Source organism: Sorex araneus, chromosome X (assembly GCF_027595985.1).
Source record: "Sorex araneus isolate mSorAra2 chromosome X, mSorAra2.pri, whole genome shotgun sequence".
Classification (NCBI taxonomy): Eukaryota; Metazoa; Chordata; class Mammalia; order Eulipotyphla; family Soricidae; genus Sorex; species Sorex araneus.
The window spans coordinates 293271749-293283976 of record NC_073313.1 but is presented as its reverse complement, the minus strand read 5'-3'; the positions used below and the strand labels follow the sequence as shown (position 1 = coordinate 293283976).

The following is a 12228-nucleotide window of genomic DNA, read 5'->3' as shown; positions in this document are numbered from 1 at the left end:
GAATATTTTACTTCAGATGAAGAAAATCTGTGTTCAAAAGACTTTCAAAATGAAGTTCAAAAGGAATGTCTTGAAAAAAAGTTGTAAAAGGTAAACTAGGCAAATGTATATGCTATTCCCCACTCTCCTTCCACTTCCCCCCCAAAAAAGAGGATGAAAGCCAGGGAGATAGTGCAAAGGGTTTGAGCTCTTGGGCCACAACTGGTGGCGCTCAGCTTACTCCTGGTTCTGCACTCAAGGATAACTCCTGACAGGCTTGGGGGACCATATGGGTTAACAGAATGGAACCTAGATTGGCTGTGTACAAGGCAAGCACCTTACCCACTATGCATTTTCCCTGGCCCCAAATATGGTTGGATTTTTTTTACCATGAACATGAATTTGTTCCACAGCAATGCATAGTCCATCTTCCCACTGCCCTTCCCCCCACCAATTCCATTAGGTATGGCCCTGGTGACTTCAGCACAACAGGGAATGATCCAAAGTCTCCTGAGTATTTCTAGGAAGGATCCCAAAAAGAAGAGCATGATATTAATATTAGGTAAAGTTGAAGTTGAAGTTTTGAAAAAGTGCTAAAGGGGACTAAGAATGATTTTAACACAAGGAATATAAAGCAGAAAAGAATAGAAAATTAACAAGACCATGTGGATGATATTCAATACAAAGACTTGTTGAGAGGAATATTGAAAATACGCCAAATTTTTTGTTTTATTAATCCACCATGATTTACAAAATTATTCATAGTAGTTTCAGAAATATAATGTTCCAACACCAGTCCCACCACCAGTGTCCACTTCCCTTCACTAATGTCCTCAGATTCCCTCCTGCCCACCAAACTGCCTTCTTCGCAGGAACAATTTTAAGTGTGGTTATTGTAGTTTGGGCCTCTTGCTTATGGTGTTGGCTCTGTGGTTTAGATATATATTTGTATCACTCCTCTACACCACCAATGTGTCCAAGGTCTCTGTCCCCTGCCACCAACCCCTGCCCCCGTTACCTCCTGTCCACCTCTTCTTGCTTTCTCCCTTTAATTTCGTTCCTTCCCTGTTCTTGTTTCTATAATCTACGGTCAAGTGTAATTAGGTCTTTATATATTAGGTCAGTTTTGAGTACCAACAAACATAATATAAACACTTTGGGGTTTGTTTTAGTTTGGTTTGGTTTTAGTTTTGGTCACAGCTGATGATCTGGGGCTACTTCCAGCTCAGTACTCAGAAGACCATGCAGCTCTGGGAATCAACTCTGGGCCTCTGGTATGCAAAACATGCACTCCAGGAGGGCTGTGGAAGGGAACATTAGGTGTGCTGAGGAGTTACTCTGATCCTGTGCTCAGGAGTGACCCCTGATGGTGCTCAGAGGACTATGTGTGGTACCAGGTATTCAAGCTAGTCTATATAAAAGGTTGCAGTGGAGCCAGCAACATGCAAGACCAGTGCTTTAACTCCTATACTGTCTCTCCAGCCCCAATATCAATATTTTAAAAGAAATAGAATTATATATGACATGAACCCTCCACCCTGCTGGCTTTTTTGTGAAGTATTCTCAAAAGTTAATTATAGGGGCTGGAGCGATAGCACAGAGGGTAGGGCGTTTGCCTTGCATGCAGTTGACCCAGGTTCGATTCCCAGCATCGCATATGGCCCCTGAGCACCGCCAGGAGTATTTCCTGAGTGCAGAGCCAGGAGTAACCCCTGTGCATCGCCATTTGTGACCCCCCCAAAATAAAAGTTAATTATAAAAAATACCAAAAGCTTAGTCAAAATTCTCAAAATATACTACATTGAACTAGAAATAAGTGGAGAAAATGGAGATCAAAAAGATTGACCCGGGGCAGAGTGATAGTACAGCAGGTAGGGTATTTCTCTTTCATGCAGCCAACCAGATTTCAATCCCCAGCATCACATATGGTTTCCTGAGCACTGCCAGGAGTAATTCCTCAGTGCAGAACCAGGAGTAGTAACCCTTGAGTATCACTGAATGTGGCCCAAAGACAAAAAAAAATGTAATATATCTAGAAAATAATAATGATGATGAAACACTACATATAAGAATCTACAGGAGGCTTCTCCGTCTTTGGGGAAACCCACACTCTCACTTGAGTGAGTTACTCTCTCTCTCTCCTCCCCTTCAAACCTCCAAATAAAATCTGTTTTACTTCAAAAAAAAGAATCTATAGGAGTGGGAGGAACATAGAGATAGTACAATGAAGAAGCACCCCATTTGATCCTTTAATCACTGCCAGGAGTTATCCCTGAGCACTGAACACAGAGCACTGAACTCAGAGCCCTGAACGCAGAGCCCTTGAGCACAGCTAGGTGGGGCCCCAAAAAATAATTTTACTGATAGATATTCTAATTTTTAAATCTAACTTTCAATGTGACAGCAGTCTGAGTTGTTTTAAATTGCCTTGAACAAGAATATACTGGTACTAAGTTCAGAGATAAAACCCCCTTTAGAGTATAGACAAATCTCTATAACTAATCAATATAAAAAACAGAAATAGGGCCAAATTGATAGTACAGTAGTAGAGCATTTACCTTTTACATATCTGACAGGTTTGAGCCCTGCCAGGAGTAATTCTTTAGTGCAAAACCAGGAGTAAACTCCACACAACTCTAGATGTGGCCCCAAAACAAACAAACAAAAATAAAAACAAGAAATAGAATTTATCAGTTCTTACACATTTATTCCAATCCTTGCACAAAACTTAACAAATTGATCAGATATTTCAGTCTGCACCTTGTTACCCACTCAGATGATCTAAGGCAGAAAACTTGAGTTTGTGGTAAAATAGATTATAACTAAAAAGTAAAAATTACAGCTGATTTTAGATGGAGAAGTGATTATAGGTTCCACATTTCAACTTAGAGACTTCCCAGAGCACATTTGAATCTTCCACAATGGAAATCCCTAACTTCTCATTCCAGAGAAGGAGGGGAGGGAGGAAAAACTAGGAATTTAGCTGCTCAGGCTATAAATTGCTGGTAATTGCAGAACCCAACTTCAGTACCACATCTCATTTTCCTACCACTCATTCTCATCATCTTTAGCTAACAGCTCCCCATAGATCCACAACCTTACTGATTTTGTACTCAGTTCTACACTACTTACTTTGTTGCTGGTTGGAATGCTGTTGAGGTACCTCATGAAAAGAGTTATGAACAATACAAGACTTTCTCCAACATTCATCAATCTATCATCAACCTTTGAGATAAAGAAATTGTTTCTTGGCCAAGGGTGGGAGGGACACTGGGTTTACGGGTGGTGGAGAATGGGCACTGGTGAAGGGATGGGTTCCAAACTTTGTATGAGGGAAGTATAAGCACAAAAGTGTATAAATCTGTAACTGTACCCTCACGGTGATTCTCTAATTAAAAATAAATAAATTTAAAAAAAAAAAAAGAAATTGTTTCTTGGCCAAATTATATGAGCTCTTCAGATCCTAAGCAATTAATATTTGTGCAAAGCTTGCATTTTTAATCCACTTCCAGATCAAGATGATTAGAAGAGAATTCCTGAGAGATCAGATTCCATTTTCAAGAGCCATAAAGTATAGCTATATTTTGCCCTGCTTCCTGTAGAGCATGTTTCAAAGGCTGCAATCTTTCAGATGAACTGGGTGCATGATTCCCTGTAATCTGGAAGTACTGTAGTCTTCTACCTTGGTCATTTGATTTTACTTGTCAACCAGTAGAGTTCCTAAGCAGAATTGGTCTTATTACTCAATTATTGTAAGAAAGATGGCTTAATTTCAATATTTCCAAAACCACTTCATTGGGCAAAATTTTCCGGTACTCAAATAGACAGTACTTTCTATTTTATTAGATAATTTCCTTTACCTAAATGTTATTGTTTTCTCTTGGAAGAGACATAAGAAAATCATTCTGTTTCTTTTTTAAATTTTAACTGCAGCAGACAAGCTAGGTATTTTGTTTTCATTTGCAAAATTAAAATGCACTTGGTGTCTTATTTTCATAAATAATTACGTCCTAATTTTAGGAAATCTAAATGCATAAAAGTATAATCTTGATTATTTTAAAGTAGGTTATTAGAAACACCCTTTTGTTATTAGTTCCTCAAAAAACACTACTCAAGCATCCCATTACTAGAGATCTTTTAAATAGCATTGAGTCAGTGAAATAACAATTGGCCGTGAGAAATAAAAATCTCAGAATAAAAGTAACATAAATAAGATAGAAGTTTATTCCTTTCAAGTAAATTTAGACAATCTAGGGATGGTGTGGCAACTCCTTCTGTAAGGAGCTATGTTCATTCTTGTTGCTCCACAATCTTTTATGCAGCGTAGCTACTAATTTTGTTTGTTTGTTTGTTTGTTTGTTTGTTTGTTTGTTTGTTTCTGGGGTCACACCTGGCAATGCTCAGGGGTTACTCCTGGCTCTGCACTCAGGAATCATTCCTGGAGGTGCTCAGGGGACCATATGAGTTGCTGAAAATCGAGCCCAGGTCAGCCACATGCAAGGCAAATGCCTTCCCGGCTGGACTCTCGATCCAGCCCTAGCTACTATATTATGGTCCTCATTGACCACACTTATTTCTGTATTTCAGGGGGAAAAAAGAGAGAAAATAAGAGCAAAGGTCACTGCCTCACCTTTTTTTTTGTTATTGAATCACTGTGAGATATTGTTACAAGCTTTCATGTTTGAGTTACAATCACACAATGATCAAACACCCATCCCTCCACTAGTGCACATTCCCCACCACCAATATCCCCAATATACCCCTACTTTCCCACCTCCCCCTGACTGCATGGCCGACAATATTCCCCATACTCTCTCTCTACTTTTGGTGTTTTTTTGGGAGGATGTCACACCCGGCAATGCTCGGGGGTTACTCCTGGCTTTGCACTCAGGAATCACTCCTGGTGGTGCTCAGGGGACCATATGGGATGCTGAGAATCGAACGCCCTACCACTGTGCTATCTCTCCAGCCCCCTCTCTCTCTACTTTTGGGCATTATGGTTTGCAATGAAGATACTGAGAGGTCATCATGCTTGCTCCTTTATCTACTTTCAGCACACATCTCTCATCCCGACTGATTCCTCCAGCCATCATTTTCTTAGTGATTCCCTTCTCTATTCCAGCTGCCCTCTCCCCCCCAATCCCGCTCATGAGGCAGGATTCCATCTATGAAGCAATCTTCCTGGCCCTTGTATCTACTGTCCTTGGGTATCGGTCTCATGTTATGTTATTTTATACTCCACGAGTGAGTGCAGTTCTTCTATATCTGTTCCTCTCTTTCTGACTCATTTCACTTAGCATGATACTCTTCATGTCTATCCACTTAAAAGCAAATTTCATGACTTCATCTCTCCTAACAGCAGCATAGTATTCCACTGCCTCACCTTTTAAAAACACTTATCAAAAGCTGCAGTGAAAAGGAATCACCTCTCCACTTCAGAAAAAAAGCAACTGCTTTATCCTTCTTCCAACAAAAAATGGAATTTGATTTTCTACAGATAATTTCTATCCATGGCAATACCTCTATGGAAAATAAGAATCTCTATCCATGGTTCAACCTCTATGGAAAACAATATGGTAACTTTTTAAGAAGTTAAAAATAAAAATACTATATAATCCAGCAATTCCACTCCTTAGCAACTATCTCAAGACATAAAAATACTCATTCAAAAGAATACACACACATCTATATTTATTGAAGCACTATTTACAATAGTCAAGATTTGAAACTAACTCCCAAAATAATTCCCAGAACCAGATGAGCCAGAACAATAGTGGAACAGGTACGGTGATTGCCTTATACATACATGGCTCAGCTGTGCTTAATCTCCAGCACTTCATGGTCCCCTGAGCACAGCCTGAGGACAGTGGGTGTAACCCCAAAATCCAAAAATAAATGAAGTAATTATGTTATGTATATACACACACATATGTAATGCAATGCTCCTCAACTGTAATAAAAGATTAAATCCTACCTTTTGTTACAGTTTGAATGAAGCTATGTGATGTTAATTGAAATGAGGGAGAAGAACAAATGCTGAATGGTCTCACTCATATGTGGCATATAAAGAAACAAAGAAGGGAATGAACCTATGCTGAGTGAAAACAAACCCTTGGTCTCTGATAACAGAACTAAGATTACCAATGCAAGGGTAGGGAACAGAAGGTAGGGGTCGGGGGGGGGGGGGATACCGGAAAGACAACATTAAAACTGCTGTAAAAATATGGGGGCTGGAGCAATAGTACAGTGGGTAGGGCATTTGCCTTGCACGCGGCCGACCTGAGTTCGATTTCCAGCATCCCATATGGTCCCCTGAGCACCGCCAGGGGTGATTCCTGAGTGCAGAGCCAGGAGTAACCCCTGTGCATTGCCAGGTGTGACCCATAAAGCAAAAAAAAAAATACTGTAAAAATATTATTTTTAAGTTCTCCCAGTGGGACCCAGGATGACTCAGTAATAAAGTATCTTCCAGGCAAGGGGCTGGATGAGAACTTAACCACACTAGACCGTTAGCTATTTGAGAGAATATATTTTATATCTATTGAAAAGAAAAACTACGGGCCAGAGCAATAGCACAGCAGGTAGGACTCTTGCCTTGCACATGGTTGACCCAAGTTCTATTTCTGGCACCACATATGTTCCCGGAGCCCACCATGAGTGATTTCTGCGCTCAGAGAGTACACCTGAGCATCAATAGATGTGGCAAAATATATATATGTACATATGTATTAAAAATAATTTTTAAACAAATTAAAAGAAAAAATGGGCTGAGGAGATAGCTGAGAGGACTTGAGCACATGCTGTGCATGCTTGTCCCCCCACCAGGTTCAGTTCCCAGCTCCAGTGCTTACTGACAGTGAGCCCTAGCACCTAGCCAGAAGTAGACCTGTGCACCAGCAGATGTGACCCAAAAAGAAAATTTAAAAAAAGAAAAGGCTTACTTGGGCACTTTTTAAAAAGAGTAACATCAAGTTGCTATAGTATTTTTATTATAAAGTTTGGGTTTGTTTTTTAAAGTGATGGCTATTTTAATATATTGATATATAAAATATGCCAGAAGTGACATCCTTAGAAACTACTTACTCTTTAAGACAGCAACATAAAGATGTATATAAAAGCATATTATTCTTTAGGTGTTACATGAGAAATGTTCAAAGATGACTTGTCTACACCTATGGTTCATTTATTTTCACTACTTTCTTGACAACTTTATCTTTCTGTATAGATTACAGGTTCTCTTTGGGTAAGAATTAAGTCCCAATTCTTGCATTTCACCTAAAGACTCAAGTAGCCTTGAATTAAGAGGACAAAATGGGGAAAGACTTCCAAGGCATAGTTTATAATGAAGTTAAGGCTGTCAGTTTATTTGAAGCCAGGGTGACTAAAGATTTATATTTTTGATTTGTGTTTTCTCTACAGCAAGTGAAAGGAAACTTTGCTAGGCTTCAGGCCTGTATCTCTGAAATTCGCATGCTACAAAGAGAAGGTTGTTTCAGACCCCGAAGCATTTCTCTGCAGGTGGCAATAGAGGATGGGCTTCAGCAGTTTAAAGAGTACAGCAGACACGTGCCCACAGGTGCAGGTCTGAACTACACTTGTTTAGAGGTAAGAGATGCTGGCCTTCAGGCTCTAAGCCGTGTTTTCCATTTCAGTCCACCTTGATGTTTCATTATTTCATTATTTATCATCCTTATACTGTGCTCTTTCATAAACATTGAACATAATTTTCTTTTTTTTTCTTTTGGCTTTTTGGGTAGTGCTCAGGGGACCATATGGGATGCCAGGGATCAAATGCAGGTCAACTGCATGCAAAGCAAATGCCCTACCTGCTATGCTATTTCTCCAGCCCCTTGAATGCAATTTTCAAATATAGACTTTTGGCTCTCTGGAGGCAGAAAACATGTTTCCCCCTTTCTTCTATGTAACTTGTGCAATTCTTACTGCAAAGCTAGGCATAAAAGGAGCTCCAAAAATATGGACTGGGAGGGAAAAAACCTACTCTTTGGGGCCAGAGAGATAGCACAAATGGTAAAGCACTTGCTATAGAGCCAACTTCAATCCCTACTGTCCCCAAGAACCTCTAAAAGTGACCCCTGAGCACAGAACCTGACATAAAACCCTAACCACCACCAGATGTGAAAATAGCACTTTTTTATGAAGCAAGCTAATTTTTATTGAACAAAACTTGCTTATGTGCTTATATAAGAGGAGAAAAAGAGGGAAAATATGTATACAAGAGGGAACATGGGCTCTCTCCAGAGTAGAAATAGGCAAGCAAAGGAGCATAGATACAAGCAAATGAGGTATATATCCAGTGAGAACATGGGCTTGAAAAACAAGCAAAAAAGGTAAACTTTTTTTAATTTGAAAAGTTAAAATATAAATTGAAGCAAATTATAAGGAAAAACTGGGATCAGTATAAAAGCTGCATATGCCATTTGTCTCAGATCTCTGGATTTTATAAAACAAATATAAACTTTACATAAATAATGTGTAATATTAAAATAGTACATTTTAATATTTTCTGGGTACTTTTAATAACTTCTAATTATCTTTTATTAAGCCATCATGATATACAAAGTTATTCATAGTTGAATTTTAGATATATAGCAACTTCCTTCCACCAGAGTTCCCTGGTTGTTTGACCCCCACCTCCCACCAGCCTGCCACCTCGACAGGAGCATTTGTAAGTTTGGTTGTTGAAATTTGTATCTGTTTTCAGTGTTGTTGCTCTGTGGTTTGCATATTTAGCTATACCCCTCCTTTGCATAACCTATGTACCCAAATTCCCTTGACCCCTACCCCCTGTTGCTTCCCATCTCTCTCTTCTTCTCCCCTCAGTTTCTTTCCTTATCTGTCCTTCTCCTCTCTATACTCTGGGGTCTAGAGTGATCCAGGCACCCCCCCCCTTAGAACATTGCATTCCCTTTTTCAGTTTTCCTATATACCATATACAAGTGAGATCATCCTATGTTTGCCCTTCTTAAGGCTTACTTCATTTAACATGATATCTTCCAGTTACATCCATTTTGCCACTTATTACATGATTTCATCAAAAAATTTGGATTATTGAGTGTGAGAATTATGGTTCAGTTGTAGAACACTTGCCTTGCATGTGTGAGTCCATGGTTTCAATTTCTGATACAACAAAAAATAAAATAAAACACCCTCCTAAGAATTTATAATTATTCAGAATCAAATTTTGGCATTAAATTGAGCAAGGGGATGAGTAAATGTGCAAATATTAAAGTTCTTGAATTTCTAGTGCCAATCTGAGGTAATCTAAAAAGATAAATAAATCATGACTGACTATTTCATTAAATGTGCATAAGCGTAAATTGAAACACTTTTAAAGTCAGGAATATTGCTCAAGTTGGCACATGCCTAGTAATCATAAGGCCCTGTGTTTAATCTCTCCTATGTCAGGGCCTCCCAGTACTGCTGACCCTGCTGACCCAGGAAGTGCTGTACCACCTACTTTATAAATCAGGCTCACACCACTAAACTATGCATTGCCATGAGTGATGATGTATTGCCAGTTCCTCTAAGTATTACTGAATATAGTCCCTAAAAATGGGGGGACACTTTCATGATCCAATAATCTCAGGTATCCAACAAATGAATTTTAAACATCAAAATTTTGTTTTCGGGGCTGGAGCAATAGCACAGCAGGTAGGGCGTTTGCCTTGCATGCAGCCAACCCGGGTTTGACTCCCAGCATCCCGTATGGTCCCCCGAGTACCACCAAGAAGTAATTCCTGAGTGAGCCAGGAGTAACCCCTGTGCATCGCTGGGTATGACACAAAAAGCAAAAAAAAAAAAATTTTGTTTGCATCCTGCAGATTAGTCAAAAGTGTTTAAGTGAAAACATTTTTTTAACATATTTACATTTTTCTGTTTCAAATTCTAGACCAAACTTAAATAAAAGGGGCCGGAGAGATAGTTTAGCAGACTGAGCAACTACTTTGCATGCAGGATTCCTGGATTCAATCCCTAACACATATAGTCCCCTGAGAAATATCAAGAATGACCTCCTTTAAAAAAAAAGAAAGAAAGAAAAAGAATGACCTCCTAGCATCTATCTGAGCACTTTGAGGCTTGGCCCCAAAACAAACAACAGTCTAGTAATAAAATATAAAATGTATACATTCAGGTGGAATGAAATAAATTATACTAAACACCTCAGTATTCTTTCAGGTCAAATATATTGGTTAAGGTGAATACATGAAGAGTCAAGCAAGCAGAAGAACTAGCTTGCTGTATCCAGGATGAGCAAGTTGAGAAATCTCTGCAGAAGTAGAAGCAACACTTGAGAAAGTGTTGGGATCTGGGATTGATAATTTCCCCTCTCCGAACCCACACAAAGAGTTCAGCCACAAAAATAAACACAAGCAGAGTTTATTAAGCCAGCTAGCTGGGGTAAAGCTTCTAGACACGCAGGCTCAAGCAAGACCCTGAGCAAGGGGAAAGCTGCTAGTTTTATAGTCAGTGCTTACATTATAGCATTCGCTTACAAATTCAAACAAAAACGTAAGTGAAAATTGCAAGTTTCATAATTCAGAAGAAAACATAATTTCAAATAGTACAAACAGTTACAGATAGGTGATCTAGACATGTTTTCAGAACATTTTGGCAGCTACCCACCCTGCTTGTGTCTGGGTTGCTTCTATAGACAGTGAATAGCGGTTATGAAACTATTTGCCAAGGCCGAGTTTTCAGCCCAAATGACCTTCCCTCACAGATGGTGGGGAGGGGGGCTGGAGAAGCAGGGTTTTAAGAAAAACAAAAAAAGGTTTAAGTAAAACAAAACGTGAAGCAGGAACCAGGCATGATGGAGTTGCACCTGCCCTCTCCATGTCCAACAAAAGGTACACAGAATCCCTCTGATTTAGTACAAAGTTAGTGACTGAAATTTGAAGATCCTGCCTCCCTTATTTTATCAAAAAGTCAAATTGTTTTTCAGCAACAGTTATTGCCAATGCTTTAAGTAATATTTAAAGACAGAAACAGGGTTGGCTTCTCAACTCAATACTTTCTGGTTTAAGTGTAGTTTCTTTGTAAGACTCCTATAATGATTTCTCCTACCAGAAACCGTCAAACAAAATTTGACTTGTAATTTATTATTAAATTCTCTTCTGTGCCTTTAAAATAAGTAGCCACTTCTACAGACTTTTGCTGTGTTTATCCTCCTGTTATGTTCATCACATTAGGGAAACTAATAGACAACATTGATCCTTGGATTTATTTTCAGATTACTGTTCTGACTTCCCATCCCAGAAAGGAGGTTGTCAAACAATTGGAAGAAGGCTTAAGAGATACAGACCTACTCAGAGTCAGGAAGCTTCAGGTGGTTGAAATCACAAAAGGAATCCTAGAGTATGTGGACTCGGCATCCCCTGTTGAAGACTCCAGCAATGATGGTAAAAATTTAAGCAAAATATTAAAAGATTCGTAAGAAGCCAGGGAAAAGCCTTAGGGTCTGGAAAGGGGCCAGAGCAATAACACGCAGGTAGGGTATTTGTTTCGCATGCAAACTGCCTGGGTTCAATATATGCCACCCCATATAATCCCCTAAACACCACCAGGAGTGATCCCTAAGTGCAGAGCCAGGAGTAAGCCCTGAGCATTGCTGGCTGTGGTCCTAGACTTTAAAAATAAATAAAAATAAAATAAATGTTGAATAAAAGAGCCCTGGAGAGCATGCTTTACATGTAAGAGATCCAGGTTTTATCCCCAGCACTACAAGGTCCCTTGAGCTCACACTGGGAGAACACCACACTAGGAGAACTGTAGGGTACAGAGAAAATTTTTCTTTAAAAAGAGATTAGGGGAGCCGAAGCGATAGTACAGCAGGTAGGATGTTTGCCTTGCACACGGCCAACCCAGGTTCAATCCCCGCCATCGCATATGGTCCCCCAGGTACTGCCAGGAGTAACTCCTGAGTGCAGAGCCAGGAGTAAGCCTGAGTATTGCTAGGTGTGACCCAAAAAGCAAAAATATTAAGAGAGAGAGAGAGTGAGAGAGGGAGAGAGAGAGAGAATAAGGAAGATAAGAGAGATAATACAGGGCTTAAGATCTTGTGGGCTGAAGCCCCTAGCTCAATTTTTGGCACTGACCATTGCCAGGAACAGCTCTGAAGGCCCCTGAGCAGCAGGATGACCCAGGTAACCTCCATATTGAAGGGCCCAGCAGCACTGCACCCTTGGGTCTTAGCATTGAACTACTGGCCTGTTGGCCAAGAATCGCAGA

At 39.7% G+C, this 12228-nt stretch overlaps 1 protein-coding gene across 1 annotated transcript in view; it reads left to right on the top strand.

The window, feature by feature from the left end:
• Positions 1–12228, top strand: part of M1AP (meiosis 1 associated protein) — a 72517-nt gene that overhangs the window by 4985 nt on the left and 55304 nt on the right. Inside the window, exons 2-3 of the mRNA XM_004612059.2 lie at positions 7399–7584; positions 11231–11399. Of these exons, the coding sequence (XP_004612116.2) occupies positions 7399–7584; positions 11231–11399 (355 nt within the window). The remainder of the gene's footprint in view (positions 1–7398; positions 7585–11230; positions 11400–12228) is intronic.